The sequence below is a fragment of the Stenella coeruleoalba genome (genome assembly GCF_951394435.1).
Source record: "Stenella coeruleoalba genome assembly, chromosome: 3".
Lineage (NCBI taxonomy): Eukaryota > Metazoa > Chordata > Mammalia > Artiodactyla > Delphinidae > Stenella > Stenella coeruleoalba.
Genome location: NC_137148.1, coordinates 148,502,026 through 148,519,519, shown reverse-complemented (window position 1 = coordinate 148,519,519; position 17,494 = coordinate 148,502,026). Strand labels below are relative to the sequence as shown.

General features: G+C 45.2%; 1 protein-coding gene and 1 long non-coding RNA gene across 4 annotated transcripts in view; one reads left to right on the top strand and one right to left on the bottom strand.

Moving 5' to 3' along the window:
• LOC307183196 overlaps window positions 1–5,294 on the bottom strand; it is a 158,307-nt gene extending 153,013 nt beyond the window's left edge. The window contains exons 1-2 of the long non-coding RNA XR_013827407.1: window positions 5,191–5,294; window positions 4,643–4,791 (exon numbers count right to left, since the gene is read on the bottom strand). This is a non-coding gene — a long non-coding RNA (uncharacterized lncRNA). The remainder of the gene's footprint in view (window positions 1–4,642; window positions 4,792–5,190) is intronic.
• Window positions 5,295–5,473: 179 nt separating this feature from the next.
• On the top strand, window positions 5,474–16,479 carry BOD1 (biorientation of chromosomes in cell division 1). 3 transcript variants are annotated; one of them, XM_079915363.1, is made up of 5 exons: window positions 5,474–5,943; window positions 7,602–7,664; window positions 9,681–9,805; window positions 13,618–13,814; window positions 15,013–16,479. In XM_079915363.1, exons 1-4 carry the CDS (start codon window positions 5,707–5,709, stop codon window positions 13,811–13,813), a joined length of 621 nt encoding a protein of 206 aa, XP_079771489.1. In that variant the 5' UTR covers window positions 5,474–5,706; the 3' UTR covers window position 13,814; window positions 15,013–16,479. The 3 variants fall into 3 exon arrangements, with proteins under 3 accessions (XP_079771489.1, XP_079771490.1, XP_079771491.1); XM_079915364.1 differs by lacking the exon at window positions 7,602–7,664; XM_079915365.1 differs by lacking the exons at window positions 13,618–13,814; window positions 15,013–16,479 and adding an exon at window positions 11,347–13,607.
• The last annotated feature ends 1,015 nt before the right edge of the window (window positions 16,480–17,494 follow it).

Below are 17,494 nucleotides of genomic sequence, written 5' to 3'. Positions count from 1 at the left end.
GTCACTGATATTTTCAAGGGAACCTTTAATCAAAGGTGATCACTTAGGTAGAAGTAGCCACCTGGGAACAAGGGTGAGGGCTGAGGGTAGGAGCTGAGGCAGGGATGACTGAGAGATGCTGGAAAACCCACATGCCAGAAACAATCACCCTTTCAGACCTGTTGATGGGGGTCTGAATTTTCTACCCAAAGTGGCAACCATCCCTAACTTTGGCCCATTGTCAGAACCTCCTAGGAAACTTATAATAAATGCAGATGGCCAAGACCCACCTCTAACGATTGATTCTGCAGATCTGAGGGGATGGCGGGGCATCCGTATTTTTAATGAGGCCCTCAGAGAATTCTGATGAACGCCAAAGTTGAAGAAAGACTGACCTCAGCTGTCTACAAAGGTACACAGAGTAAACTAGGTGGATTTATAGTCATTCCTAGACATGATCTGAAGGGATGGGGCCCAGGAGAAGGAAGTTAATTCATTCATGCTTTTAGTTAATCATTTGTTAGTTAGTTTTTACATTCAGTCATTCCATAAATGATGGGTTTAGTGGAGGAATGGGGTCAGGGTTATATCAGTCAGGATGGGCTAGATTATGCTGCAGTAACAAACAACTCCACAACCTCAGTGGCGTAAAACAACCAAGGTTTATTTCTCACTCCTGCTGGTTCTTTAGGGGCCAACCAGGGCCCCTACTCCATGTCCCCTCACTCTGGGGCTCAGCATGATAGATCAGCCACTATCTCAAATTGCGCTGGTTATCATGGCAGATGAAAGGAGAATTCTTGGAGGCTCTCTTGTTGGTACTTTTTTTAAAATTTTTTACTGGAGTATAGTTGCTTTACAATGTTGTGCTAGTTTCTGCTGTACAGCAAAGTGAATCAGCTTCATGTTGGTACTTAAATGTCCTGGCCCAGAAGTGACACAACTCTCACTTCTGTTCACAGCTGGCCAGAACCAGTTTGTAATTGGCCCCTAACTAACCCTTAGGGTGTTGGTTTAGGACTGCTGCATCTCGACGCCACAGCAGGAAGGGGCAATGCTTCTATCAGCAAGGCCAAGCTTTCCCAGATACCCTCAGCTTCTATCTCCTTGGCCAGAAATGGCACCTATGGTCACTCCTAGCAACAAAGGAATCTAGGGAAGTACACACTTCAACAGGGCACACCGAAGCCCCAGACAAAATTGGGTTCTGTTGATAAAGAAGGGGAATGGATACCGGATAGGCAACTAGAAGTAAATGATTCGATATGTGTGTCACTGGAGAATGAGAGACGGCATTGTAGGTGTGAACACAAAGGCAGAGGACGGATCCAGACCACAGCAGCAGTAGCATGGAGGGCTCGACTGTGAACTTGGCTTCCCTGAGCCCACCAAGTTAGGGACTGGCTGAGTGGTTCTCCATGTCATCACAAGATTAAAACTAGCAAAGTAATTAAATATGCATTAATTCTGAATATATATTATTCAAGATTTCTGCCCACAACAGACTACAAATGAGTACATTAGGATGTTGTTTCAAGACCATATTAGTGCCTACCATGTGCCACCTTCTGCATATATATTATCTCTACATTTCACGACAAACGGAGGCTCAGAAGATTGTCCTAGGTCACATAGACGATAGCAGAGGTGCTGGATCCAAACCCAAGCCAGATTCCAAACTTCCCATTCTTTTCTCTCCATTATATCAGGTTGCCTCTTCCACTCAGCGTTCTTTAGTAATGATAATTCAAAATGACAACGTGTTAAAAACACTGCAGCCTGAAATGTTATCTAAGATGCATGTTAGGTGGGAGAGGCAGTGGTAGTATCGATTGGTGATGAGGACGCCTGCTTATCAAAGCCCTGTTTTCTGAGTGTGTATTTGGATCCAATCTGTCATTAGAGATGCTGGAAAACATCGCAAAGAAACAAACAAAAAGCAGCCAAGATCCTTTGATGCAGATGTAGCCAATACACTACAGACAGGCAATCTCGAGAAACGCTGGATGCTGTCAATTAAGAAATGAATACCTGTCCAGCCTAAGAATTAGTAAGCCTCTTTGGATGAAAACAAGGAAGCAAGGAGAAAAAGGGCCACACCATGAACATGAATAAGGACCCACAACCTGTCTACCCCAAGTGGATGTGGTGTCTAAATGTGGTGTCCCTGGGCTCTGGAATGCTCTTGCTTATATAACCGGATCTTGGATTAGAAGGTTGGAAGGTTACCAAGGCAACACACAGACTGACTTCTAACCCTGGGGCCTGCTCCCAGCCCCAGGTTCCTAGTCTAGTTCAGTCACACATATGGAAAGCTCACTCGAACACCTAACCCCTCTGTATATATAGTCAATATATTGAGTATATTCTGCCATTCGGTGGAGGGAGGTATCAAAAATCTTGAATGGGGCTTCCCTGGTGGTGCAGTGGTTGAGAGTCCGCCTGCCGATGCAGGGGACACGGGTTCGTGCCCCGGTCCGGGAGGATCCCACATGCCGCGGAGCGGCTGGGCCCGTGAGCCGTGGCCACTGAGCCTGCGCGTCCGGAGCCTGTGCTCCGCCACGGGAGAGGCCACGACAGTGAGAGGCCCGCGTACCGCATTTAAAAAAAAAAAAAATCTTGAATGGCCTGATCCTACACTTAGAAGAGCAAATTTCCCATTTACTCATTCATTACTTTCTTCTTCCATCCATCTATCATATATTTACAAAGAGCCCGTATGTACCAGACACTGTTCTAGGTGCTGGGCACACAATGATAAACGAAACAGACAATTCATTCCTTCATGGAATTTAGAAGTTAGCAGAGGAGACAGTGGTTAATCAAATAACTTCCCAACCCAAATGTGAATTTGTGGCTGTAATATGTTATCAACACTTGCTGAGGACCAGGAATTATTATGCTAAGTGGATTGCTAAAATGGAACTGAGGCTCGGAGAGGTGATGCAACTTTCCCAAAGTCACACCACCCCAAAGTGATGGAGCTGGGCTTCCAATTCAGTGCCCCTGATGCAAAAAGCCCACGCACTTGGCTGCTTTTTCACATCTCCCTTGGCAAACTGTGTATCTCATTTCTAGTTTCTGCCCTTTCTCCTTTGAGATCTGGGTTTGGCCTGCAGTCTTTGACATAAAATATTCCAACACCTAATATGTACAATTCACTGGGCTCAGCAAACTTGTTACAGACAAATTTTAACAATGAGAGGCAACAATTATTTTTTCCTAAAGGATATCTGAAAATGAGATCACCACCTGGGCCAAAATTAAAACAGTGTGCTGCATAGAAATTTCTAAAGGTCCTGTATTATTAATACAGCAATGGCGCTCCCTGGTGACAATTATTGTGTATTACATGCTCCTTGACTTGGGGGAGGAATACATTTTGGATGTAGTGGAAGCTTCCTACTGCAAATTTGGACGAACAACAAGCCTCCCCTAGTCTTGATTTCCTTCACTCCTCCTTCCCCCGACCCCACCACACCCAATTTATATCAAAATTCCAGAGGCAAGGTCACAGGTATAGGGTGCAGCCTCTTTTCACAGTTGAGAGTTCTAGCAACTAGGACACAAGGTCCCCATGAGACTGACAAAGGGTTAAACCATTTGCTGCCAATCTCCAGGATCACTGACCCATTTGGTCATGATGGATTAATCCATCATCTCCTACTTTCTTTTCTGAAAGTAGCGGCTACAAATGACACCCTCCTCCACCCACCTCCCCCGCTCCACACACACACACACACACACACACACACACACACACACACACACTCTCTCTCTCTCTCTCTCTCTCTCTCTCTCTCTCTCTCTCTCCCTCTCCCTCTCTCTCTCTCTCTCTGACTCTACCCCATGATTATAGGAAATAGACAAAAATTTACACATCTACTTTGAGCTAGGCATTGAGCGATGGGCTGGGAACACAGTGATGAAGAGCAAGCTGTGATTCCAGCTCTAAAGCTTACACTGTAGCAGGGGAAACAGGTGGCCAACTAGCCTATAAATTATTCACTTTTGATTATAATAATTGGTACAAGAAAGAGGCTCTGAGAGTCTATACCAGTGAGACAAGACCAGATTAAGTCAGAGGGTCAGAAAAGTTACCCCGGAGAAAGAGAGTAAGGGGTGCTGTGCCAAAATGAAGAGGCTGGTCAAAGTCAGGGAGCTTGGAGGAGAATGGACATGAGGCCCAGGTGGTCTGAATAGGGCCTCTCCTGGGGCTAAAGGTGGGTGATGAGTGTGGGACAACTAGGAAGAATAGTCATTAGGTAATCTCCAGGATGGTGAAGTATTAAGAGAGAATGTTGGTCATTAACTTAACCTTTGAGGAAGATTTAGCTTGAGTTAAAGGATGAGTATAAACTAACATCCCGATTTTCATTTTAAGGGTTAAACTCTGTTAAATAGGAAATGGTGGAGTGGAGAGCATCCCAGATCTCTGTCTATTATGCCTCTTCCCAGAAGGCAAGGATATTGAAGAATTTATTATTTACAACCCCTCCACTGCTTATGGAAGATGAGGAAATAACAATAGCAGGCAGAATTGCCAGGGGCTGTGGGCAGGAGTTCAGTCAATAATGGACAAAAGGCTGAATGGAAGAGAGGACAGTGGTGGCAGTTCCAACAGTAAACTGGGGCTACAAAAAAATCAAGAAAAAAGCCTTACCTTTGATGCCAGCTAGCTCTCAGAATGTAGAACACCTTAGGTTAAACATTGCCAAGATTTGGATTCAGGAAACCTTTGTTCAAACCCTCCTCTTCCACCTCTAGCTACGTGATCAGGGTAACAAACTTTCTGTGCCTCCATTTCTGCCTCTGTAAAATAGCGATGACAAGATCTGCATTTTAGATTGTGAAGTAGTGTATGTGAAGTACTTAGCATCATGCCTGTAATATTCCAATTACTCAATATTCGTTTATTATTACTGACAATATTTAATATCTGGAAGGAAATACATAAAATAGAGAATCAGGGAAATTTTTTTACAGCAGTTTTCCATTATTTTTCAATTTTCTAAAATAAGTATGCATTTCTATTAAAATCAGAAGGGGAAATACACCCACAATTTCTGAATAAAAGAAATTTGACTAGTCCACTGCTTCCCACATTTCCTGGATCGTATTGTTCAAGAAAGGCGCGGGAATGCATGTTAAAAGCACAGATTCCTAGGCCCCGACCCAGAAATATTGAATCAGAATCTCTAAGGGACAAACCTGTGAATCTATACTTTCAATCAGCCTAGCAGACGATTCTTATAATCAGGCACTTTGAGGACGCGCTGATTTAAAGTGAGAGGGCAGTAACGGAGCAAGGAAGGCCAGCCCAGGCTGCAGCAATCACGAGGGCCTAAGCCTACAAGTCCCATACTGCCCCGCAAACTGGAGACGAGAGTCCGGAGCCTGCCGGGAGATGTAGTTTTCGTCGGCCAGACCTCTGCCTATAAGAAAGCCGGAGATGACTGCCGGAAAACCTCCTGCCCCACAATGCAGAGGTTGGCGGTGTCGTCACCCGGAGAGCGCCATGGATGGGGTGGGCGGTTTCTGCCGCCTCTACCGCCACCTCTGCTGCCTCAGAAGCTGCTGTTGCCGCCGTCCTCGCCGCCACCCTTTCCTCCTCCCCCGCCGCTGCCTCCTCCTTCTCCGGCCCCTCGGCCACCTCTACACGACCCAGGCCCTCTGTCCTTGAGAGGAATCCGTATTCAGTCTCCTTCGCGGGCCCGGGGCGCAGCCATGGCGGACGGCGGGGGCGGAGGGGGCACCGGCGCGGTGGGCGGCGGCGGCGCCGGCCAAGCCTCGGCGGGGGCGACGACAGGCGCGACGGGAGCCGGTGGGAGCGGCGGCCCCATCAACCCGGCCTCACTGCCTCCCGGCGACCCGCAGCTCATCGCGCTCATCGTGGAGCAGCTCAAGAGCCGGGGGCTGTTTGACAGCTTCCGCCGGGACTGCCTGGCCGACGTGGACACCAAGGTAGATTAGGCCGCCTGGGCTCAGGCGGGCCGGGCTGGGCATGAGGCTGCCAGGGTTGCATTTCGCATTTCCAAAGGAGAGAGAAAAACAAAAGACACCTTAAAAATCTCAGCAGCGAGGAGACCGCTTAGGGCAGTATAGGAAGCTTTCTGAGGGATGCCCACGTGGGTTCGGCTCCCAGCCCCATCACTATTCTGTGCGACTTAGCCCAGTCGCATCTCTCAACTTGGGGATCCAGCACCGGTTTCACAGCCTGCCTATCTCCTGTCTTTCCCAAGATGGGACTCCTTTAAAGCCCTCAGTAACAAATCTCAGTATGTTAAAAACAGTGGAGGAAACCAGGTAAGTAAGCGTGAATGGTTTGAATGCACTATCATCAGCCTATAATAACTATTCCTTTTCTCTAGCTTAGTGATTTGCAGACTTGCATGCACAGTTAATTAAGGTACATTGTTGTAGAACCAGCACCCTATTTTGTTCTCCATCATTGACTGAAAGGGATTTGGTGCCTATCTTAGATCCTAATGCCATAGGTCAACCAAGTCAACAGATAGTACAATGCTGTTTCACTTTACCTACTTGCCAAGGTTCATTTGTATTCAGTGAAGTCACGTGTGTTAAGTGTCAGACAAACAGCAGTTGCTGGAATGTTCGTTTACTCCCTTTTCAGAAGCTTCTCCAACAAGACTTAGGGAGGCTCTGTTCCTGAATGGGCTGCTAGAGGGAAGTGATTTCTCCCCTCTGAGCCTGTCATGGAAATCTTTTGCGTACCTCACAGCAAGATTGTGAGCTTAAAACTAGGCCTTAAAAATAGGGAAAGACCTTGTCCATGTACCCATTAAACATTTATTGATGGGGCTTGTGGATACAGGAACGAGCAAGTCACTACCCAGTCCTCAAAGATTGTATTCTAGGGTAGAAAACTGAAACGTAGACCAGATAGTATAAATAGTAAGTGGTGTATGCTGTTATTCTCCAAGATTAAAAACTCAAGGAGAAGTGCTATCCTTGAAATGGGGTGTTTAATTTTCCTTATTTAAGGTTCCCAGGTACATATTGACAGAGCTTTCACCTTTTCCAGTACTGGGTGTTCTCAACTTCCCATTGCAAGTTCTCCACTCATGTTTCATTTGTCTCACTGGGTTTTGTGTGGCTTAATCAATGTAGTATACATTTCTTTAAATCGGTATTGAGAATCTGTTGGGGGAGAGGGAATTGGAGCCTTCACCACTTAACATCTCCTTAGATGTTCTTTCTGGTAGTCACCTGGTTGATTTAATTCTTTTTTTTTTTTTTTGCGCTACGCGGGCCTCTCACTGTCGTGGCCTCTCCCGTTGCGGGACGCGCAGGCTCAGCGGCCATGGCTCACGGGCCCAGCCGCTCCGCGGCATGTGGGATCTTCCCGGACCGGGTCACAAACCCGCGTCCCCTGCATCGGCAGGCGACTCTCAACGACTGCGCCACCAGGGAAGCCCTGTCTTAATTCTTGAAGATAATGTGTTTTAGACACATCCTTTATCGCTTTAGTCCCGTGGTTCTCAAAGTGTGGCCCCTAGATCATCAGCATCACCTGACAACTTGTCAGATTTACTGTTAGGCTCCACCCCAGACTACAAACATAAAAAGTGTACTGATGGTGTTTGTAATTTACTTTGCAGTGCATCCAAAATATAAACAAACAGAACAAACTGATAGGTGAAGAAGAGACGGAGATAGTGATAGTAAGTATAATAAAATGTCAGTGGCAGGCACATTAGGTCCTTTCACTTCATGAACTGAAGGGATTATTCTGTATTGTCAGGGTCTCTTAAGGTTTGGTGGTGACATTAGCTGTCCTTTGTCCTTTTCCCTGTGAACCGTTTCTATCTAAAACTGGGTGAGTTATTTTGAATCGTAGAAGGTATAGTATCAGGATTAATGGTTAAAAGCTACAAATCTAATTCTAACTCCTGTAAGCTGAGGGGAGACTCTGTTGGCTCATGGGCTCTAAGGAAAGCTAGAATGGATAAACTGCCAGAAGGGTAGGGATGCACTTGGAACCAGGGATGCTCCACTAGGGCTGTCTTTCATGCCTCTTCTTCGTAACTCTTTTAACTGTCACTGCAGAGCAGAGCCATCCATTTGGTTACTAGTATCTATTGGTTACATCTTACAGCTTCTTCCTCTAGAAACAGCTCCAGTTCAAAAAATCCCAGGAAGTGTCTGCATCGTCTCAGCATGGGGAGGCACCCACCCCTGTAGCCAGGAGAACGTGGCACCCACTGCCCTCCCCACAGTAGTGGGTAACGAAGAGGGGAAGATGGTTACCAGGAAACAGGAGCTGCTAGGCAGACAGTACAGGGGTATCTGTGAATTTTAGTCCTCACCCGTCTCCCTGCCTTACTCTCTCCAGGTCTGGTGGAGAGTCTTTATGCCTGTGAGTCATGGCCTTTGGGAAGAGCCCATTCATGGAGTTGAGGCCAATCGATTCCTTTGTCAGTTTCATTGACCTGACTGTTAGCAAACTTTTGTCACAGTAGCACTACATGATAAACCAAATCTCAGTGATTTATAACAAGCATTTGTTCTCATGCTGATGGGGCTACAAGTCAGCTAAAGTTCCTCTGATCTAGACAGGCTTGGTGCTCAGCTGTAGGTGGCCTGGGCTTGGGTCCAAGCTGTGGGTTGGGGTAGGTCTGCTGCACATGTGCTCATCCTAGGTCCCAGGCCAAATGGACAGGGGCTGCAAAGGACTACCCTCATCAAAGGTCACCAGAGTACAAGAGCCAAGCCAGGTGGCACAGCCACATTTAGGACCTCTTGTCACTAACACTCCATTGGCCAGAGCAGATCACACTGCTAAACACAGTGTCACTGGGGTAGGGAAGTATTCTCTGCCCACAGTGGGAGGAGAGAGGAATGAAGTGTGAACAGCACTGCACACTGCTAACCTGGTTTGGAGAAGAACAGCTAGTGGTGCCAGAAGGTCTTGGAGGCTTAGAACATGCATTCCTTATGTTCACATGGATTCCTTGTGTTCATCAAGTTCCTTTCTGATTTTGTTCTGACCCTAGTTGGGTCTAGAACATTTGAGACCAACAAGTGCCTCTCAGGCTCCTTTTGGGACTTAAGTTTTGCTTCCCTTCAGCCTTTCCCAGTGTTCCGTAGGCGTTGACTTCAGTCTGCATTCATGAGTCATGCTGAGGGTTGGGTGGGCCTTCATTTTATGCGGAGAACTGTCCCGAGGCCTTGCTTGTGGCCAAGAAGACCCTGTGAGGTAAGCAGGGCAGTAATACTTGTTTTACAGACGGAAATAACTGAGACTCAGGTTGGCTGACCTGTCGAAAGTCAGAGAGCTAGTAAGCAATGGAGCTGGACTAGAACCCATTTCCTTTGATTTGGAAACGGCCTGGGTCTAACCTTGGCTTTGCCACATTTTAGCCTTGTAGGCAAGTTGTTTACTTTTTCTAAGCCTGTATCCTCTAACATGAGAGCAGGAGAGAGCCAACAGGACCTCCCTCGTAGAGTTATTTGCAAAGTAAGTGGGGTAATAAAGCATCTGGCATTGTAGCAGGCACACATGTTGGTCATTAATCCATGCTCTGCCATGCTGCGTGACGATCTTCATGGACACGATGGGAGTGTATTTAAGGACCTGAAATTCTGCATTTCTATGAAAAGCAGTGTTCTGAATGACTAATTTCCAAAACTTTGGTGCGTGTAACTTCTGACCTTGCCCCTTCTTTTTAATATTTTAGCCAGCTTACCAAAACCTGAGGCAGAAAGTGGATAATTTTGTGTCAACACATCTGGACAAGCAGGAGTGGAATCCTACGATGAACAAAAACCAATTGCGAAATGGTCTGAGGCAGAGTGTGGTTCAGTAAGTAAGCAGAATTGAGAGCGAAAAGGCAGTTATCACAAGCGTGACTCGCAAGAAGGCCAGTGCAAGGCACTATTTGGTCAAGGTGCATGGTACTTTCCAGCAAATGTGACATACAAGTTACAGCAGACCCCGCCCCTATTAAAACTAAGATTCAAGTAAGCAAAGAACTCAATTGAAATTCTTGCTACCCACATAGGCCTCCCATGCACACCTCTACCAGGAAAGATATTCCAAATTGTAAGACATATTTCATACTCTTTGAAGTTTTCAGTGTAATGTGAACATACGCTGGAGTTCATACCGATATATCAATGTTTGGGTCTTGGGCAAGAGCAGCTGGATCTTCTCACAAGTCAGTGTGGGTTATACAAATTTTCTGAATCCACACGGCCCCTCTAAAGTGTAATGGCAGCTTTCAGGAAGGCATGGAGTCTTATTAAGGTATATTCTTCACAGCAGCAAACTGAACCTCAGTTAATGAGGTGCTACTGATCGCTCATCCAAGTGACTTCTCAGTGTCACTGGCACAAAAGTGGTGGTGGCTCATGAAATCCAGTGTCCTAAGATAAGCCTTTTCTAATCCATTCAGAATCCTTTGTTTGCTCTTCATATCAGCACTTATGTTCAGGTTTTCTTGATCCACTGTCTCTCCTGGAATATCTAAAAGCTTGTGAAGCCTTCCCCTTTAAAAACAGAAGTATCAGGGAATTGTGCCGAGTGAAAAAAAACCCAGTATCAAAAAGATAGTGGTGCACGATTCCATTTCTGTAACATTCGTGAACTAACATATAATTATAGGGATGGAGAATAGATTAGTGACTGCTAGGGCTTAGGGTCAGGGTCGGGGGGTGAGTGTGGCTAGAAAGGAGTAGCATGAAGGGGGTGGGGTGCAGGTGAGTATCTTAATTGTGGTGGTGGTTACATGAAGGTCCTCATGATAAAGTTGTGCAGAGCTTCCCACGCCGACGCACATGAGTGCAACTGTAACTGAGATGTAACCGAGGTCAGGAGAGTACCCGTGCTGGTTTTCTGGGTTTTTGCGCCCACCCCCTTTGTTTTTGGAGGTTTAATTGACATACAGCATATTGGTTTCAGGTATAATTAGTTTCAAACATAAAGATTCAATATTTGTATATATTTTGAAATGATCACCACAGTAAGTCTAGTTAACATCCATCACCACGTATAGTCACAGAATTTTTCCTTTTTCCTGTGTTCCTGGCTTTGATGTTGTACTGCAGTCGTGTACAGTACAAGCATTCGGGGTGGCTGGGTAAAGGAGTGCGTGGACCTCCCTATGTATTTCCTTGCAACTTTCTATGGATATATAATTTCAAAATAAGTTTTGTAAAATAGAAAAGGATGCTTATTAACAAGCTGGCACTTGCAGTATGGCTGTATGGCTGATGAAATCTGAATCTTTAAACGAAACTAAAATTTACAAAAACTCTCAGAGTTAGGGAAGAAGCATGATACCAAAAGATGCCCAGTGCCTTGTCATTCTGGATTTATCACCCATTGCCTTTCTGTTTCTCTAGGGAGCAGACTGTGGCACAGGGATCCTTCAGAGAGAAGGGGACGATAGCTTCCACTTACTGAGCAACTATTTCATGTCTGGCACTGGTCCGTATATGTGTTATCACTAATCCTTACAAAAAACATATTTGACAGCTGCAGTAACAAATCAGATGAAACTTTTTTTTTAACCCTGCCTTTTAAGGGTTAAAAGCATATTAAGAAACTAAATCTAAGCACCAAATATTTGAAAGGGTGCCATTAATGGTATGAAAACTGTCAACGTTATTGTTAATTTCTAATACACAATGATGTCATTCTTGAGGTATGCATGTGGCGCTTCTCTTTATATACCTTTAATATGAAATGTAACACAGAAAGGTGCTTAGAACAGAGATGCAGTCTAACAAGTAATTAGAACATCCCTGTAGTCACCACCCAGGTTGAGAAATAGAACTTACCAGCACCCTCCAAAACACCCCGGCCCTGCTTCCCTCCTTTCTTGATATACCTTCCTCCTCTCAGAAGGTTACCATACTTCTGAGTTGGATGGTCATTCTTTCCTTGCTTTTTTTTCATAGTTTTACCACCTATGTAAATATTTCCTCCTTTTTGATTTGAGCTAGAATGTATTTAACCTGAAAACATGAATTTGGATGTAGTACTGAGACACTTCTATGTGATTCTTGCTAACATTTTGAATTTGAGGCAAATTCTAATGAAGTTTTAAAGTGAAGATTTGCTACTTAACCCTGTAGATGAAACACTGCAGCCCTCAGCATTGGCTGGCTGGCCTGGCTGTTCAGGCCCAGAACCTGTATCCCAGTTCTGCAGCGTGGAGGGCTTAACAGGAAATCAGGCTCTACTGTTGAACCTAATTATGACTGATAAGTCTTTTAACTGCATATTTGTTCATTTCATCTTCCGTTTTAGGCTTCTGACAAGATCCTGTTTTCTCCGAACACTTTTAAAATCTCCAAGAAAGGGAGCTACACTCTTGGTACTTTGTTTTCCTTGGTCAGGCTTTCACCTCCAGTAAAGACCCCTGTGAATCTGACCTGGGAAGCAGGGTGGTGTAGGTGGACAGCCGTTGGCTTGTGCCTAAGGAGAGGTGGCTTTGCTTCCCCACTGACCCATGGCCTGCTGCTGGCCTCTCTGTGTTCCACGGTGCTCATCTCTAAGGGCACACATTGTCTATTGGGGTCTGCCCCAAAGTGCCCCTGTACTCTAATGGTGGTCTGTTTACATCTAGGCTTTCTGTTGATAAGCTGTCAGTTCCCACTGGATCTAGGAAGCACTTTATTCACTACTCAGCCTAACCAGTTCAAGGCCTGTTTCTCATCTCACTTATCACTGTGTGTGTTCACCCAGTTGTCTCCTTGGCTGTACCCTGACACACCATTTGCCCCATTACTGCAGGACCTATTTTTACCCAAGCAAAAGCTTGAATGGCCTAAGAACTCAAGTCTAAAGGAAAGTAAGTAAAACCTGTCCACCATGCTTGTGATGGTATTTGACTGTTTTAATCCTTCGAGGAGAACAATTCAGTTTGACCCTGCATGGACTATTTTCCAAACCCTTCAAATGAGATTTGTTTCCTGTGACCATAATCTTCCTCACTACCCACCCCTGGTGTTTGAATATAGACATGTTGACTAATTTTTGCTCTATTTCAGAAAGGATTAGGGATGTATTTTAGCCCCTTAGGAACTGAGAACCAGTCTGTTTCTTGTCTGTTTACTTGTTTGCTTCCAAGTTACCTAGTATGTGTCATAGGTAACAACCACAGCCGAAGGCCTTGTTGAATTGCTGGTGATGCTGTAAACATTCCCAGCCCTGACTGATTTGTGTTATATAAGATTTAGGGCTTACTAGCCAGGTTGCTGCTGGAGGCTGCTTCTCCTGCTTTGACTTGTGAGAGGATAGATATTGAAGGAAATGGAGTCAAGTGGGAGGCTTACTGGCTTTGACAGACTGAGGTTTTCAACTCTCCCCGTGCTGTCGGTTCTTTCCTACCATGTTGTTACTTGCTCTTTGTCTTTGGGACAGTTTTGTTTGGTTCTCTTGTACAAGGTTGAGGTGGGAGTGGATGAGATTGTGTATTAGGAATAATGATAGCTGCGGGTCATGAATTGCCCTCTAGAGATATCGTGGCTTGAACCCTGTGTGGTAAGTGGACCTCCCTGTGAAAGAACTCCCTCGAGGGGCTGTACTTTGGACCAGGTGGACATTTATTGGGCTCTCTCATGACATTTGGAGGCTAAATAATGGAATGATCTATTTGTCTTCTCAAGGTCAGGGATGTTGGAAGCTGGAGTGGACAGAATTATTTCCCAGGTGGTGGATCCCAAACTAAACCACATCTTCAGGCCACAGATAGAACGAGCAATTCATGAGTTCCTGGCGGCCCAGAAAAAAGAAGCTGTGCCAGCACCCCCTCCAGAGCCTGAAAGCCAGGACCCTCCAGCCCCATCCCAGGATGCTTCCTAAGGTCCAGTATCCCGTCTTTTTTTTTTTTTTTTGCGATACGTGGGCCTCTCACTGTTGTGGCCTTTCCCGTTGCGGAGCACAGGCTCTGGACGCGCAGGCTCAGCGGCCATGGCTTACGGGCCCAGCCGCTCCGCGGCATGTGGGATCTTCCCGGACCGGTGCACGAACCCGTGTCCCCTGCATCGGCAGGCGGACTCTCAACCACTGCACCACCAGGGAAGCCCCAGTATCCCGTCTTTTGTCCAGGAACATTCACCTCTGGCTTATAGATATAGAAAATGGATAGAAAAGGGGTAAGCCATTATTTAGGGTCATGTTTCTTGTCTATTCAGAAAAGTATTTACTGCAAATGGACTTCATTTTGTTATGAGTCGTTTTTTACTGAGAACTAATTAGTAATGTTTTCCTGTGTCTGTGAGTATGATTTTCTGTGCCAGCAGAGCTAAACGTTTAAGCTGTGAATAGATGTTTCATTAGAAACCATCTGGGATGATTGGTGTGCACAAGGCAAATTCACATGAAAGTCTTGTTGTTCTGAAATTGTTTAAATGAGTCTCTCCCCTGGACATGAGTTAACTTGGGTTTACAGTTTTTATATAAAATCAAGCAATGCATTCTAAAGTGGCATCCTAAATGGGGCTCAGAGTCTGCTTTAAGCCCTGCTGGATTTCCTTGTATTTAGTAAGGATTTCAATTCACCACTGTCAGTTACCGTGGGATTCTTCTGTTATGAGCACTCCTTTTTTTTTTTTTACATTTGAAATTTAATTTTAAAAATCAGCTCTAGATACACAAAACAATGCTTTCTGCAGAGCTTGGGAGACATTAGTAAACGTAAGCAGCGATCACCAAGTAAGCAGTGGTGGACTCAGCTCAGCCATTGTTGGTAACCATCAGGGTGTGCCTCATCCCTTCATGCTACTTCGGTGTTCTCTTTGTAAGAGTCTTTAAGATGTCTGTTACTTTTGATAAATAAAATAAGCATCAGTGAGTGAACAAAGTGAGAACATCAGGCTCACATGGGGCACTCGAGAGAAATTGTCCCTTTGTACCTGTCTATATTAGGAGAACACCTCAATTCCATTATGGAGACGAAAACATTCATTTCAAGTCTTTCTTTCTAGTTTAATTCCTTTGGGGATATAAAATTAAACATAACACAAAACTAACATTTTGATATGATTATCTTTTCTTTTTAGAATATGCCTGACACGTTTTGGAAGCTCCATTGAATTAATGGTGAAGAACTGGATTCAGTTACATAAGAGTACAACTTCAGAGTGAAGACAGGCCAAGGTCATCACTGATTTCACAATTCAACGTTGACTGTGGGGCGGTGTCCAGATAAAGTAGGGAGCAAATGGGCCAGTAGGAGAGTTGACCATGTGGGCCCCACGTCGTGCTGCCGTCTGGCCAGCCTGTCCAAGGGGTGACACCCACTAGACACTACAGATACATTAAGAAACACTACATCAACTTGGGGTTGTCCTGAAACAAACCTCTGTACTTGAACTTAGAGACTGTGTATGAATTTTAGGGTTTGTGCTTGGGGATAAGCAACAGCTACAATGAAGGCACATAACCAGTCCCAAAGATGCAATTTCAAAGAATGACAGTAAAGGTTAGCCAGGAGTAGGTATTTGACAATGCTTATTTGATACTGTTTCTCAGAGTTTCAAATAAGAGTGTACAAGCCGTTAGCATCAAATAGCTTTAAGGTTGTTGTGACCCTCTTGTCCATGACTCTTTAGCTTCCGTTTCCTTTCCCCTGTAAGAGGTGTCAAAACATGGGACCCTAGAATGCATGAGGAAATGTAGAATTAGGTATAAGGAAAAACATTTGCAGGCTCTCTGTCCAGGGCTGCTTCCTATCCTGCAAGGGCTAGTGAGTCTTGGGTGTGTTTATTTTATTCTCATGTTTGTGTTTTTTAGAAGGTGAATAATTAATAAGTGGCTTAAGTTTTGTAATTAAATCGTTTGATACTCTGAAGTTTCGACTAATTCTTAGACCCCAGGTGCGCAGTGTAACCTTTGTCCTCGGCCTGCATGCCATTCCTGTGCTCAACACGACTTAATGGCAGTGAAGGACTGGTAGACATGCCTTGGAACTACCGTCGTCCTGCAGCTAGTGGGTGTAGCTGGAAGTGAGCAAGACGTTCCTCTCTTCCCCAGACTATTCCTGATGCCAGTCTTTAGTTGAGCGTACTGTGCTCTGTCAGTGTTTCCCAAACTTGTTTGCGGAAGTGTCACCTGGGGATTTTAAGAAAAAAATGCATATTCTGATTCAGAAGTTCTGGGAGGACCCGAGAGTGTTTCTGACAGGTTCGAGGTGATGACTCGGCATATTGCATCCCAAGCCTTGGATGATATCAAAAATTACTTCAAACTAAGTGTCTTTCGTTCTTAGTTGAGTCTACTGCTGGATATTGTTACTCAGACTTTAACCTGTTTAGACTTCCACCTTTACCATCAAAACTGTAAGTTAGGACTGCACTTCCGTATTTAGCAAGATGTTTGGGCAACATGTGCCCTTACTTTAAAGCAAGCTGACAACATGTTTAGGGCAGGCGGCAGTTACCTCTGAAGTGTGTTCTGCTTCCCGCTGAAACAGGTTGGTGTCCTTTTCAGTTTAGGATTCAACTGCCAAGTCCTCAGTACCCAGAGAAGGGCCCCTCTAGTCCTCTTCACTCCACTAATAGGTAAGCATGGAATGACCAGTCTTACCAGTCCTGTGCTCTGCAAGGAAGCTTCTCAGACTAGTATCCCCTCTTCAGTACCATGAACCTCCTTCCCTGGGAGGCCTCTGCCACCAGACGGAGGCCTCAGCAGAGCCCCTTTCTGTCAACCCGGCCAAAATCCTGCCCATCCAACACTGACCTCAACCCAGTGACAGGGCAGAATAGAGCAACCCAGAGAAGGTGTCCTTCTGCCCACAAATGCCCAAGTGACTGTTGTGTATGCTTTTTGGCGGACAGTTTTTGGTCCATCTCAGTTCTCTTTTTCTTCCATTACAAGAGAAGGGTGTACCAGTTGATGAGAAACACCCTAATTTTCACAGAATGTTAAATATGCCAAGATACCAAGGAGTTTTGTTCTTTTTTTAAAATCAGTGTTACATCCACTAAGTCACTGTAGACTAGAGATAATTTTTTCAAATGAAATCATCAGGTTACAGGAGTAACTAAACTCCTCACTACTGTTGGGACAGAGGGCTGACTTGGACTCTTAGCTGAGCCAAATTGAAATGGAAGTAGTGCCCATATTCCCTTGAGTAAATGTAGTTAACTCGGCAGGCTGGGAAAACGAGACCAGATAAACAGCACCAGAGGGGCTGGGAAGCCCAGAGCCACCTCTGCTCTCTCCTGTCCCGCGAAGCCTATTTGCATTGTCAGTGGAGTCCTCATGCTTGTGTATTAGGTTAGGCATGCAGAACCTAGAAAATTCATGTGTTCTGAGATAAAGTAGAAGAATTCCTCCCTGAGGAGGATGAGGCCACCCAAAAATATCTCATCCCGAAACACCCTTGCTGTATTCACTCCTAAACAAGAAACTAGTCTCGGACCTCAAGGCTTCTCTCCCTATAGTTGGAAAAACCACTGCCATTTGCAAAAGCCTCGTGAAGCACAGAACTAACCTTTGTAAGACATCACCAAGTATTACCAACCTTTAGAAACCATCAAA